This window comes from Passer montanus, unplaced genomic scaffold (genome assembly GCF_014805655.1).
Source record: "Passer montanus isolate IOZ18808 unplaced genomic scaffold, ASM1480565v1 scaffold128, whole genome shotgun sequence".
In the NCBI taxonomy this organism is placed as follows: domain Eukaryota; kingdom Metazoa; phylum Chordata; class Aves; order Passeriformes; family Passeridae; genus Passer; species Passer montanus.
In genome coordinates this window covers 114,949-130,193 of record NW_024359610.1, presented here as the reverse complement: position 1 = coordinate 130,193, position 15,245 = coordinate 114,949, and the positions used below count along the sequence as shown (strand labels likewise).

The 15,245-nt window shown below is 36.8% G+C and overlaps 1 protein-coding gene across 19 annotated transcripts in view; it reads right to left on the bottom strand.

The window, feature by feature from the left end:
- The window catches only part of BAZ2B (bromodomain adjacent to zinc finger domain 2B), a 110,841-nt gene that overhangs the window by 36,318 nt on the left and 59,278 nt on the right, over nucleotides 1–15,245 (bottom strand). For 12 of the 19 annotated variants that reach the window (XM_039698624.1, XM_039698623.1, XM_039698638.1 and 9 more), the window contains exons 5-12: nucleotides 14,148–14,357; nucleotides 13,059–13,457; nucleotides 10,239–10,845; nucleotides 8,781–9,077; nucleotides 6,403–6,463; nucleotides 5,755–5,863; nucleotides 5,386–5,487; nucleotides 787–997 (exon numbers count right to left, since the gene is read on the bottom strand). In XM_039698624.1, coding sequence (XP_039554558.1) covers nucleotides 787–997; nucleotides 5,386–5,487; nucleotides 5,755–5,863; nucleotides 6,403–6,463; nucleotides 8,781–9,077; nucleotides 10,239–10,845; nucleotides 13,059–13,457; nucleotides 14,148–14,357 — 1,996 coding nt within the window. The remainder of the gene's footprint in view (nucleotides 1–786; nucleotides 998–5,385; nucleotides 5,488–5,754; nucleotides 5,864–6,402; nucleotides 6,464–8,780; nucleotides 9,078–10,238; nucleotides 10,846–13,058; nucleotides 13,458–14,147; nucleotides 14,358–15,245) is intronic. The other 7 variants (XM_039698636.1, XM_039698639.1, XM_039698642.1 and 4 more) reach the window with 3 other exon arrangements.

Sequence of the window (15,245 nt, the reverse complement as noted above, 5' to 3'; positions counted from 1 at the left end):
ACAAAATTTTTCTATGAACTATTAATGGCACATCATGTATCAATATCTGTGTCAACAGTGCAAATGAACACGGATACTTTCTGTCAGAGGAAAATATTATTTATTAAGTGACAGAATCATACCAATAATGCTGGTTCATTTTTAAACCATTTTCCTCTTTCTTCTAAAACAGAAAACAATTGTTTCAAAACTACTAAATCAACATTTTATTCAGAAAGCATGGAATTAGTTTTCCTTAGAAGTCACCTAATGTAATTATGTCATAATTTTTTAACAATGAAGCAAGAGCACACTCACCTGGGTCACATGTCTCTTTTCTGTGTCTACCTAAAGTCAGCCATTCTTATGCTAATAAGTAACATCCTGAAGCATTTTACTACCCTGTGATAGCATTTCTGAAATTTGAATTAACTGTTCAAGGACACACTCATAGAAGACAGCTGTAGGAAGGATTTTCTGGAGGTTGAATTCAGCTTCCTTTTCAAAGGACTGAGGTCCAGGACCTGCATGCCTGAATTCCCCAAAACACTGTCAGCTTCTGGTGCAGTAACTATAGAGTAAGCTTTTAGACATGTCTTTACACATGCACTTCCTTCTTTAAAACCTATATAATGAGAAACCATTTACTGATCTTCAGAAAGTCTTCAATAACAGCATGTAACAAATAATCAAAATAGAATGCTGTATACTAATATCCTAGTGAGACAAATCACTCTCCTAAAGGAAAACATTAACTCTTTATATACTGATACCCTCTCTTTGAGAAAATATTAACACAGTTCTTACCTTGAGCCTGGAGCTTTCTCAAAAGCTTTGTGTCAGCGTTGTCCAGAAATTCACCGCTTCCCACATTGGGCGGTCGTCCTTTGCGGCGTCTGGTCCTCGACTCCTCCCTGGAGTGCTGCCTGTCTGGATTTGGGGGTCGCCCTCTACGCCCCTCCATGGCTCTGATACGGGGAATGACTTCCTCTTCTTTCAGAAGACACCACTGCACACCCTTTTAATTGACATATTTCACAGAGAGGTATTACAAACACAGACTAAAATAACCCAAAATCTAAGATGAGCTGTAGATATTAAACATGCAAGTGCTGTGATGCATTATTTGGGCAGGACAATTTCTTGATGATGCACAGAAGCCATATATTGAGACATTACCACTAAGAACTTCTGTAAATTCCACCACTAAGAAAGACTTTGAAGACTATTCAAGCATATACCAAGTTTTTACCTAGTAGATATGCCATTACTGTGTTATTTTTAATTATTTCTCATCAAGTCAAATTGTTCAAACCTTTCCAAAAGGCAAAATGGAATTACGTAAATTCAACAGCAACTATTCTGCTTTCACATAATCCACTGTTCAACATGAATGAAAAAACGTGTGAAGCTATGAAGTACTGTCTTCCAACATAGTGTGTTTACAGAAATTCTGGCATACATTAGAATAGAAGCAAAGGCAGTAATGTATTTTCAAATCCATTTTTTGAGTGTTGTAGAGCTCAACAATTGAGCTGAAAAACACAGATGCATTTTAATAATCAAGTTTTAGTACAACTGAGTTCTCCCCTCATTCACTGCAAAATAGTTTCTGCACCAGCTTGGATCAATGAAAAGTAACCTCTAAGCATCCACATATCTAAAGTTACATGAACTATATTCTCTAGCCAAACAAAGCATTCCCTGTAGTATTTTGAGGCATCACAAAAGCAGATTCAAAAATACTTTGTTAATAAAAATATCCAAGTTAATCCTCACGAAGAAAACGTTTTATTTAACTGGTTACTAGAACTAGAGTTTATTGTGTCTACTGAGCAGACTACAATATAAATGATTTTTGCTTTTTCTGGTAATTTGTCTTTTCATTGTTTTTGCTCATTCTTCACAATTACAAAGATTTTGCATAACTTCAACAAAAGAAATAGCAGTTTGTTAATGAGACATTCAGATTTCAAAGGAGTTATCAGTATCTGCAAAGATACTTTTCTAAAGTCTGAATCATTCCCAGTTAAGACCATCCCCAAAGTACACGTCACACCTGGTTTGCAAACAATCCAAAGGGCTTTGTTATTAATTATGTTCTGAAAATGCACCGTTCAGAACTAAGACCACATCATTAATGTGTACCACATCATCATGCACCACCCCTGAGGACTTTTTAATCCAAAATATTCACCTCCACCACTTGACTAGAAGTTAATTCTCTTACTATCTTGAAGAGTACTACTTAAGTGTAACTTTTACTTCTCTGCCTGGTACTTGAATTACAGTTCATCACAGGTTCAGTTTATTGAGGTAGATTTAATAGTTGTACTTACTAGCTACACAAACTTCCAACCTAGAAAACCTAATCTCATAAAATGTATGTGCCAAGGCAGGCAAAACAGAAATCAAAAAAGAGGAGGAGAAGCAGCCATAGCTCAACAAGTACCTTAGAATGGCAATGGAGATTGCTCTTGCCCTGTATTTGTTTTTTCTGCAGTTAATGATACTAACAATAATAAATACACATCACAAAAAAGAGGTCTACCAGATCATTAGTACTAGAGATCATGGTGGGTATTACATTTTCCTAATCCCACCTGAAAGAGAAACTAGAAGCCATCAAATGAAGTGAGTAATGGTTCAGTAAGAAAAAGGAGCAGGTGTTTCAAGGGATGGGAGAAGACAGTTTAATGCCCTGTCAAGGGGCATTGTGGATGCAAAAGTTTTCACAAGTTTAAGAGAAGACAAGACAAAAATAGTCCAGAACAAAGCCATTAAGGGTTAAGCAAGAGTGGATTGACCATCTATATTTTGTGCTCAAACAACTTTTAAAATCTAACCCAAAATACATTTTTATTAAAAGAATGTACAGTCAGAATGCTCTATTTAAAAAATGTACAAAAACTCTGGGTTTTTGACATTTCAACAACAAAATATAGAGGTTGTGCCATAACATAGGAGAATCACAGGCTTCCATAAAATCAAAGCTTTGCTACTCAAACATTAGAGAAAAAAATGGGTATAACACTGTGAAATGTTGTGGTGTATTGTTCGAACCAATCAAAATAATAACTTTATTCAATTTCTCACCTTCAATCATCTACCATGTACCACAATACTATGCTGCCATCAGGACATTTGCTAAAAAGACACCAGACAACTGTGCATGAAAGCAGAATGAAGTTCAAATACTGTTAATCAAGCTAATGAACAAAGCCACAGGCATTTTGCAAGAAGCAAAAATCCACTTAAATTTCAGATTAGATTTGTGGGGAAAAGTTAACAACATTGCTTTCCAAACTGAACTGCAGAACTCAGAATAGGACAAAGACTCCTATACATACTATTTAAACACATGAGGACCCTTGTTTATTCCATCAGCCCAAATCACATTCATAAACCAAGCTTTCTAAATCACAGTTTAAAGTTCCCAGGTCCAGTCAATTTCACATTTGCCAAACTTCAATAATTCTTCTAATCCTACTCCTTTGTGGCCCACTTCAGCCAGATATGCTTCTGTTACAGCATTCAAACACTGCTTTGAATAGCCCACAGTATTTGGTGGTTTGTGTACCACAAGAGAGAAACACAGGCACTAACAGAAGCAGGTAAACCACGTGCTTTTGCCTTGCTATAGGTAAATCTTTAATAACACTGATTTAGCCTTAAGATCATTTTCTTCACATCTTGTTTCATCTTGGAGCTATGTGAAAATTAGCCCAGCACATATTACATGTCTCAAAAGATGACAGAAATGTATAACAAAGGAAGGGAAGAATAATCACTAAAGGCTATACAGAATCATTGAAATTACCACAAAAGCAGAAATAAAAACTTCTGGAATTACTTCCAGACATCCATGAAGATATGATTATCATATATATCATATATTTTTGAATCTGGATGATTCAAAAACCTTTGGTAAAGAGGGTGCAAGCTCTTTTTATAAAGTGTCAGTACCACATACTGTTTCACTAGGCAATATTATCAGCCTGAATATAGCTCCACTGTTTTATAACTCCTCATTCACACATAAAATGTAAACAAATCTTAGCACATCTGACACAGCTGCCCTCAGTCTCTTTTTCTAATAAAACTTCGTCTCAGTGGAACCTATCAAAAACCACATCAGTACAAAGTTCAGTGATGATATGTACAGCAAACTAATGTCCACACTGCCAGTCTTGCCTGTAGAAATCTTCCCCTCACACTGCCTTCATTCTCAAGTTTTATAGACCACAGGGCAAATTGCAAATCAGCTACAGGGAGAAGACAGATATAACTAAAGAAGGGGACAAGACTAATGAAGTAATACAGGCAACAGACGCAGAAAACGGAACAGGGCAAAAAGAGAGCAGATACCCTGCCATTATGGTACATCACAGTAAAATGAATTATATCAGTCAAGACATGCAGGTACATAATGAAGTTCGTAACTACAGGAACTTGTAACTTTTGAAGGTCAAACATGAAGCAAGTTTAGCAATGTTTTAGCCTGTAAGCCAGGAAGTACCACCTAGAAGTAGCTGCTTACCATGAATTCTGTCTTTCATGTTTCATGAAAGATATTCAATTTCATTTCACACAAACATTACATATTTCTACAAGGTATTATAAGAACATCAGGCTTAACTCAAACCTGAACTCAAGACTGTTGAGAGCTAGTAACATATTCAGAACACTTATCCCTTAAAGAAGCAAATACTTTCACTGAGAAAAATCTAAAAATTTTCATGCACATCCTGAAGAAATGGCAACACGGCCAAAATACAGTAACAGAGCATGGCACAAACACAGTAACAATTTCCTTAAAATATTTTACTTATCCTGGTGTGGTTTATTTACACACCGTCTAACAATTACACCACAGTAAGGCATAACTGGTATAGTTCTGCATCCCCCTCTGTAAAAGTGTCACGGTTCACGATGCTCAGAGAGTATTCTTGATACAGGAGACACTTGCATATAAACATGCAATTTACATATATACATAAACACATACATATATTATGAGCACACTAACAGAGTGGGATTTAACATCTACACATCAATTACTATTGATATGAGGCTGTATACAATAAAAGAAGAAACGAAGTCTTAATTCAGAAATACCTGAATGCTAAGATAAAATACGTAGCTCTGAGTTTTCAAACTAGACCAAGCCAGGCTCAGAGCTGATCATTTAAGCACCATCCAGGCAAAGCCTCTGAATGTGGGTCTCAACACAGCCCAGGATCAAGATCTCCATGTCTCAATCTAACTGCTGTTAAGAACACGTGCAGCTTTTAGAAATAATTAGCTAAAACCAGGTAATGCTTCAGATTGTAGCAAAAATTACTTCACCTAAACTTAAGTTAATGCTCCTTGGATCAAAAACTTTACTTTTTAAAAAGTGGATACCTGCGGTCCATCTCTGGCTTCATAGAAGTCACCCACTCCTATTTTTGCACTGAAGCTGAAATTGTCCCTTGAGATATCCATTATTCCATTTCTGCTGAGATACTGAAAAAATCACATATTTTTCCACTTCAGCTTGTAAATAATTACAACCCAGCTTTGATGTACAGCTAACTTTGTGATTGTAATGTTTTGCATGGTCTGTCAAAGGGATAGGCATTTATAAGACATCAAATCAGTAACAGACTGAGATACATTATACCTCACATCACAGAAAATCAGCACCTCTATTGGAGAGAAAAAAAATTACATATTTTTAATTGCAAGCATGCTTACTAGCATTAGAACCCAGAAGTTAAACTGTTAATGTACCTTTACTACTTCAGGATACTGTCTCAGCTTCTTTCCACAAGGTGCAAAATATGCTACTTCTCCTTGAAGACGACCACCAAAGTTTCTTATTCGGGTTTCTCTTTGCCAGCTAGAGTAATATGAAATAGTTGCATACAACAACACATTTAAAAAAAAAAAAACAAAACAAGTAATTTGTGTAAATTTAAGAATTCTACCAAAAAAAGGAAGAGGAAAATGTGACTAAAGTATTATAAATCAAACACACCAAAAAATTTTATCACGTAGGTTGTCCAAGCTGACTAAATATATTAATTTATTTATATCAAGCAACTTACATACTACCAGATTTTAAACAGCTTAGAACTATACTTTAGGGAGTTAACTGAAGTCTATATTGGCTCAGATCATTAGGATTAATTTCCAAAGGAAAACTTCTAGGAGACAGGTCATATTTGCAAAAGCGCAAATTTATTGCACAAAAATTAGCACATGAAATATGCTGACACTTTTTAAAGAAATTCACAGTCACTGGGAGTCAAAAATCTAAATTGTTGAAGCCCTTTCCTTAGTATTCATCCTCAAAACTTTTTAAACTCATTTCTTTACCAACGGATTTTTGAAGGCATTATCTCCCTCTAAGGAAAGTCAGGTACATACATAACGTACCCATAATCAAGAGGAACACGTAGCTCCCGTTCATCTGCTACTCTTCGTCTTTTTGAAATACCTAAAACAGAATCATTGATTAATACCTATCAGAGCTTACAAAAGAAAACATGTTCCTAAAATGTACTTTTCATGTTTCTATCCCCAAAACAAAAGAGAATTGGTTTTCCATTCTCACCATTATGTACCTCAATTACCAAGAAAACTAATGGAAGTGGTCTTCTTCTGAAATACATTTTCCTCTAAGTTTCTGTAACCTCATCCTCTGAAATTGTCAACAGAAAACCTAACTATCCCATACCTATCTGCCTGTCCTGTTTAGTGCTCTCAAATATTGCTAGTTTAACTCCTTGCATGTCTGTTTTTCTAGACAAGACAATATAATTTTTTTTTCAGTGAAGAAGATGCAAATAAAAACGCTTTACTTTAAAGATCAATATTCTAATAGCTTTAGTCTTCCTAGAGCACTGCCTATAGACTGCAGTCAAATGCCAAATGCAGAAAAATTTCAGAACTACTTCAGCTTTTCCCAGTTCAAACAGATTTTGTGTCTGGTGCTTGTCAAGCAACTGAATCAACAGCATCCCAGAGACAACTGCTGAATGTGTGGTTTTTTACTGTGAAAGGGTTTCCTCAGGCCTCTCAGACAGCCACAGGACGTGAACTACACACTCAGACCAACTCGTGGAAGATGCACTTCTCAGAAAGGTAGTTTGGACCCTCTGTCAAGCATGTGACACATCTCTTCCCTGGGAACAGCCATGAGTGAGGGCCGGTGCCAGACTGACCCCTGGCACTGGTCCAGCCTCGCCCTGCCGGGAGCGTCACGCATCAGCACAGCACCGGCTGCCCAGGGAGCTGCCAGCAGCTCCTCCCAGAGGATGTGAACAGACCCCTAGAAAAAGCACCAAGGAAATGTCTGTGCACAGATCCCAAAAGTTAGCCACAGGTCTGCACTCCTAACCTAACATGAATGACTACTGCATTATTTTGAAGGGTCATAGTGCAGGGAGGGATGCTGCTTTTCCAAATATAAGTGAAGTGGAAAGTCCAGCGCAAAACCGATACAGAGAAGAGACCATAAAATCCTGCAGAGACTGATCAACTCTAGGTAAAAGTTTCACAAAAATATTTTTGTTGTATTGTGTTGATTCTTATTAGGTGATTCTTAGGTGTAGTATTATTATACATAAAGCAGGGACATAAAATTTATTCTACCTCCTACTTCTGTAAAGAGAAAAATCTGCTATCAAACTTTTCAAAGCATCCCAAATCAATACAGATTCCCGAGAAAAACGTCATCTTTTTAATTTACCCATTTGGATTATTCCTAATCCATATGAAATAATCTATAAACTGTACAGCAAACAAGCCTGTTTCTGGGAAAAATATTAGGTAGCTCACATTATACTTCAAACCTAATGCTCTTGTACAACGTGGAATGAAGCTCCTATTCCACCAAATCCAAATATAAAAACCTATTTATAAGCAGATGTCCCCATTTAAAAAATCTGCTTACACGCATGTTAATAAACAGCAAGTCTCTAATTCAAAGTAGAAATATGTGATTTCATTTCATTGTTACCATGCAAATTAAGAAGTGTGACTTTCAAAAATGAATTCTTTACTGTAGCCATAGTAATTTCTAAATCTTACGAATTAAGTCACCAAATGACAGATTATAAAAACTATATAATATCAGGCAAATGGTAAATGTACTTTCCGTGAACTTTAAAAAAAAAATCCTTGCACGTAATCCATAAATTCTACTGAGAATTTTGAAAGACTTATTAGAAAATTATGTTCTAACAAAATATGGTTACAAAGTTTGTTGAGGAAGGGACAAAAACTGAAGATTCAGAACATAAAATAGAACATTCAGAAATCAGAAGAATAACTAGTTTAAAATAAAATGGAGAATTCCAAAGACTTAATAATGAAGAGTTCTAATGTAAGAAATATAAAATCCAGATATTTAACGCTATCTTCTCTAAATAATTATACAAGTTCAAATGTCCTGGTCTAAGTGTAATGTTCTAGTCTGGAGAACTTGTAATTTGGCTGACAGATCTTAATGACTGCTGCAAACACCCATGAAAAGATCACAGAGTCACCCAACAGCCAAAGTCAGAAGGGACTTCAAAAGACACCTGATCCAGGCTTCCTTGAGAAAGGAAGCTTTGCCAAGATTAACTTGCACCCTGACCGACTGGCATCTGAAAACCTCAAGTGAGGGTGACTCTGCCACATCCCTAGGGTGGCTGTTCAGTGAATCACTGTTCTGAGGGTAAAAACCAGCATCTGGACTATTTTTGCAACTACTTTCACAACACATGGACCTTAGCTATCACATGGTAGAATAGAAGACAGTGAGATACCACAGTGTGTACTTGGTGTGAGGGTGGAGGCTCCTGTCCCGAGGAACACTGCAGGCTGGGACTCAGGACATAAGGCAGCTGGTGCCGAGCTCGATGTCTTTGCTACTTGGAGATTAAGCGGGGTGGAATGAGCTGTAAGACCGATGGAAGAGCTCTTCACAGAGGATGAAGTTTTATTCAGTTTTAGCGGGGCTTTTTCTCCCTCAGTGTCAGTATCCGATTCATCTTGGTCTTTATCATCCTCATCATCTTCCTCCTCAGACCCTTCTGTATCTGACTCAGAATTACTGTCAGACTCTGTTTAAAGAAAGTGTGGCAAAAGGCACATTATGACTTGGAAACTGCTGTCAAGTCCCAACACTTGTGTAGTCTTTTCTCTTATTATACATGCTTTTTTAATAACATTTCTTGAGTATAAATAGGAGGTTCTAATCAACTACCTAAGCTTAACGTTACTACAAATATGACAGCATTAAGTAATTCTGCACAATAACACACTGTTATTTTGAATGGAAACAGACAAGTGACAAAAGCTGTGGTATTTCAAGGCTGTTTACCCCAGAATGAGCTACAGCTAAATCATCCCATTAGACCAGCAGCAGTTGGACATTACCCCAGGAAGGGCATTTCACAGGTGTGAAATCCATCATGAAGAGGAAGAAAACAACAGAACTGTATACTGGCTGAAAGGTGTCAGAATCAAAAGTATGGCAATCTGGGCAAAGGAAGAGTAAGAATCGAGGACAGCCAGGGTAAGGAACTAAAGGTGAGCTACAATCCTGAGATAATGAGATTAGTACAGGGTGTGTGGATGAGAAGGGGAGAGAATGATGAAGGTGGAGACTTCACACTAGGTATATCAGTACACAGGACAAAGCAGTGACTGTGAATACAGTCAACTCTTTGAAACAGGCCTTGCCATTCCAAATTGCATAGCCTGGTCTGCAGCCCTTAAAACTGTCCAATTACTTGCTCATGGACTACTGTGCTCCTGAATGAGGCACAGAAACCTGTTTTTCTTGCCACTCTTGACAATTTGAAGGCCCTTGTTTAGTCCCTCTCTGGCTAGGAAATCTGTTTTGCAGCTGGTCTCTGTCTGCCAGGATCATCAACCATCAATCAGCCTTAATTTCAACTCCTTCCTGACCACTTTGCCACATGAAGCTGCAGGCTGGGTGACTAACATGGAAGGAAGGTCTCCAACAGCCATTCCAAAAGACTAAGGAGCCACCTCACCGGGACAGCTGACCAAGTAGCTGAACACCCCAAGCATGATTTTTGGACATGACACAATGGAGAATGGGGACATGTGCTAATTTCAACGACATGTGTAGGGCATTGTGGGGGCCATGCTGGCCCAGTATTTCCTGCCCCTATTTTAAAATATGGTGGGAAATGCATGTTTTCAAAATGCAAAAAATTAAGTTTCTGCTTTTCCTATTAAAAAGGTTAAACCACCTGATTGGCTATCATCAGAATCATCTTCTTCATCATCCTCATCTTCATCTTCGTCATCGTCGTCATCATCATTTGAGTCGTCAGAGTCTTTACTGCTGGGGGCATCTGAGTCTACCCCTCTGAACTGCTCCACCACCAGCTTTGCAGAATGAAGGCGGTGTTGTGGTTTTACTGCATTTACTGCATTATTGCTGACTGCTTTATCCTTTCCTGAACCAGGTAACACAGGAGAGGTAGAGGGCATAACAGCTGTCCGGTTACCAGCTGGCTTTTTCCCACATGCACTCAAGTTTATTGGCAAAGAAAAGGGGGCGCTGCTAGAAATGGCTACACTTTCATTGATCTTGGTCTGGGGTTTCTGTTTCGTAGTGAGTGCAAGAGGAGCCTCCTGGATGACGCTCTGAATAACTCCATTGGGTTGGTGATTACCTAAAAGTGCATTTGTCAGGAATGGGTTAGAATGGTTGTTTTCCAAGGATGTGAGTTTTTGATGAGCTGGTGAACTAGATGTTGGTTTGGGGCTTGACAAAGCTGCAATAACCTTCTTCAGGCTCTTAGATGACTCCTGTTTCTTTAGTTGTGCTGGGAATGTCTGTTTATATTGTTCCTAAAGAAATAAGAAGACAGAGGAATAAAATGTGGAGATGTTTGTTTGGCTTTCTTTGGTATTCAGGCAGGTGAGCTCTAGGAAATTTTAAACATCTGCTAAGCCATTTTTAGAAAGCCAAAAGCAGATACCAGATACAACAGAAGAGATAACTAACTAATGGTTACACAAGTCTTGCATGATTTTTTCACTGTAAATCAAGTAGGGAAAGAAGAATTGAACCCAAGATGAAATTGATTCAAATTATGCAGGGAAACTTTCTCACCTGCTACAATGCTCTAGACAGACTTTCATAAAGGTATTAATCATTCTGAAAAAGGCCATTTTTAGAAAGATACTTACTACTATTGGGTACCACTACAGGAAAACCTCTTATAACTTCATTCAATGCATAAAAATCCCATTAGTGAATGTACAGCTAGCTTTAACAATTTGTTCACTTTAAAGCACAAGGTAAATACAACACACGAATGGCCACGATACTAGAAAACCAACAGAGGACTCTTGGTGTAGAAAAAATTTATTTTAAAAAATGAGGGAAAAGGTATAACTCAGAAATGCTGTGATATTTTCACTGTGTAACTGAAAGAGTAGTACTTGAAATTCTTCATGTAAAACTTAGTAATAACTCAAAAATGCACACAAAGCTTACAGTGTCTTTAGTCTAAAGACTCTTACAAAGAAAAAAAACTGCACATCATCTTCAAAAAAAAACCAATAAAATGAATAAAGATGGTACAGTTGAAAATTACTTTTTAAAAATTAAGTCAAACACAATACGTTCTTGGAAGTTACTAATATATATAACTGAGTAAGAAATTATGACGATCTCTAAAATAAATATTCACACAGTGTATACCTCCAGTAAAAGTTCTAGAGAATTCACACTACTAAATGTGTGATCTATCACCAGCTAGACTCATAACCTAAATTTGAAAGCAAATGCCTTTTTCAGTAGCAAAGATGTATGTTCTCATAATTATAATTTATTTAGCTACTCCTGGTAAGTGACAAGCTTATTTGAATTTTACCTAGTAACAAGAAACTGGAAAGGAAAAAGAGTTTTTATCTCCTAGTCTAGCAATAAAAATTAAGGCTCTTTCAGTCCTCACTGAGGGCCTATGAGTTAGCTATGAATCAGAACAGAGTTTACTACCCCCGAATACTACTAAGTTTAAAGCAAAATTTGAAAAAATAAAATAATAATAATAATAATGACAGTTGCCTCCATAAATGTATTTTTTAAATATATTTATTTTTGTATATATCCTGAGCCCCAGTGTTTGTAAAATGACAGATTTTCATTCTCTTCTAATTCCCATTCAAATCTGAATAGAAAATTCATCAGCAGTCACCTTAATTACTATTATAAAATAAACAAACTGAGGATCAAAAAATTCTAGAAGTTGCAGAACTGTTAAGACAGACACATAAACTTATTGTACAGTCCTGACCAGTAAAAAGGAAGATAAATTGAGGGACAGTGGGCAGGCCCTGGCACAGTGCCCAGAGCAGCAGTGGCTGCCCCTGGGTCCCTGGCAGTGAACAGGGCCAGGCTGGATGGGCTTGAGCAGCCTGGGGCAGTGGAAGGTGTCCCTGCCATGGCAGGGGTGTGACAGAGTAGAGCTTTAAAAAGTTCCTTCCAACCTAGGCCATTTTTTGATTCTAAAAAAACTACTGAAATGGCCATACTGAGTTTTTACAGCTATCAGTGCATAAATACCTGTCTTTAAAGAGCAAACAAAACTCAACATTACATTGAGCATTTTTTAATGGCTTTCAGCTTCTTTGTCTAAAATCATGGTTAAAATAGATGATTTCAATTACTTTGATTTGAAACTATCTAACTTGAAAGAAAGTGAAGTCATGTTTACATACTAGATATGTGAAGTATTAAATCAGCACTTTGAACCTAGAAGCAGAGGAAAAATATCTGTAGGCCACACAATTTACTTATTTTGATATTTAAAATTTTCTTATTTTGATATTGATTTCAGGTGCACATTGTTCTTAAGCAATGCATGACCCATACAATCTAGTTCATTTGCACCATTCAGAAATCCAGATCAACTCTAAAAACACAAACTCCCACAATTATGAAAATATATATTCTTATAATTTTAATCCACTATATTTAAAAGAGTTTGATGGCACAGTGTTATGCCTTTTTAAGCAGATGACACAGGTTACAAATAATCAAAAACTTCACTCACCCGTTTAGACCTAACATCGCTGGTCAAAGTGATAGATTCTTCAGAGGTATTTTTACTCCCTGCTTTGAGTAGATCAGGGGAAGGAACTATGAGTTTTAAATAGGTCTCCTTTTTGGCTTCATGTACCAAAGACAAAGGTTTCACATTAGGAACCAATCCCGTAGACTGTATTACACTTGTGTGTTTGTTCACAGATTCCTCCTTTGCCTGAGAGCTTTGAAAAATAAACGGAAGCTGCTGTGACAAAACCTGAGGCTGCTTCTGCTGGGACTGGAATGATGAGTGAGTCTGGGAATCAGACACAAGAGGTATCTGCTGGTGTGTTCTTTTTTCTTGAGACTTGTCCTGTGACTTCTGTCCATCGGTTTTTGTATCTGTTACACCACTATGCATTAGCACCTGTAAAATATTTATTTTTGACTGTTCATTACATAAGTTAAAGATTCTTTTAAAAAGGCTAAACATATGATCAGTCTCCCTGAAAACAATTACACTAGTCTTGGCAGAGGACGAACAATAATAGTTTTTAAATCAGTCTTGTAATATATTTATTGTTCATTTTCAGTTTTTTCCCCCAGATAGTTTCAGCATGTTATAACAATGTTGACTAGAGAAGGAGTATTAAACCATGGTTGTTCTTAAATTTATTTCTGACGATAAACCTAAAAGGGTACCAAAGATTCCAATCTTGTTGTTCTACTACTAGGTAAAAGTAGGCACTCGACTAGCAAAAAAATAACTGCCAAGCAATATCCACAATGATGTAATTTCAATTTACTACCTCCACACAGTACTTAATTTCTTTGCATTTCCTACTTCATAACAAAAATAACAGTCTACCAACTGTAAACTCCTAGCCTGTAAAGAACGGCAATACAAAGACATGCATGCACACAAAAGAACCAAAAAAACCCTCCCAGAAACCCCACAAACAGAAAACCCTGAAGCAAACGTAAAAAGAGTATTTCTAGCATTTATTAATGTGCAGTTAAAGAATTGTTAACTATTTGTTCACAGACGTGAGTAGGTCAACTTATCACAAACAGCCTATAGCAACAAGACTGTGGGCAGCAGAGTGAGTTGTTATACCTTGTTCTTGCTTTTGTGATGTGCTTCATTTTCAGAATCAGATTCGTCATCTTCACTCTCTTCAGCACTCTGGTCCTCCTCCTCCTCCTCTTCATCCTCCTCTAGGTCATCAGAGTCACTACTACTTACACCTTCACTTGAGGTGTCTGAAGAGGAGCCCGAATCACTGTCGCTGTTACTAGAGCTTTCCACTGCTTTTTTTCTGGGCTTCTACCGGGAAGATGAATTCTCTGTTAATGCTTCCGTTTTAATCTGTTATGTAATCTTATTATTACATATAATCTTCGAAACAAAGAAGAGTGAGACTTTGGAGTAAAGTGATCTGCAATGCTTAAAAAAAAGTGCTTCACAAGGTGATGAAAATTAAAAACTGGTCACAAAGTTCCAATGAAGTCTTTTTATGACCACTGCTGACATCACTACATCACGAAGTAAAATGCCAAATTTAGGCCTAGAACATTGACCTAGAATTTGGGTCCAGTAAACCTCCACAGCATGTGCTGATTCAAAAAAAAAATTCATACCCAAAACTTGTGGTGGAAGTTAGTACAAAAAGAACAACAAATATTAGGTTTATAGAAGTTTCAGAGATGCATTCATTTAACTACTTTCACAGTATGGGCTGTACAGCAATGTAGAGTTTTGAGGACTGGAAAGAATAGGATCATCAAATTGCTTCTGGGATTTGCTTCTGAAAAATGGACCAGAATCTGCTGAAATACTCTGATGAGTACATTACATTGAATGTAACTCTAGATTTTCATCAACTGTAAAAACACTTTTATATCAGCTTTGCCTTTTTCTTTTTTCCCTAAAACTAAATAAATATTTTAACAATTTTTTTTAGATACCATCCTCAAAAGAAATTACAACTAAGGAGATGACTGATGAAATCAAAAGATGAATACTAAAAAACTAAAACCCTAAATAAAAGAACTTGTAGAAAAGTATATTAAAAGGTTTTAAAGTAAGACCTGCTTTTAAGAAGAGACAAGTTTTACACTTAGAAATATAAAAGCCTAACATCACTTATACAAAGCTCAGCTTTAATAATCATAATCATCCTCATGTTAAGAGTTCTCATTTGGAGTCATTTCC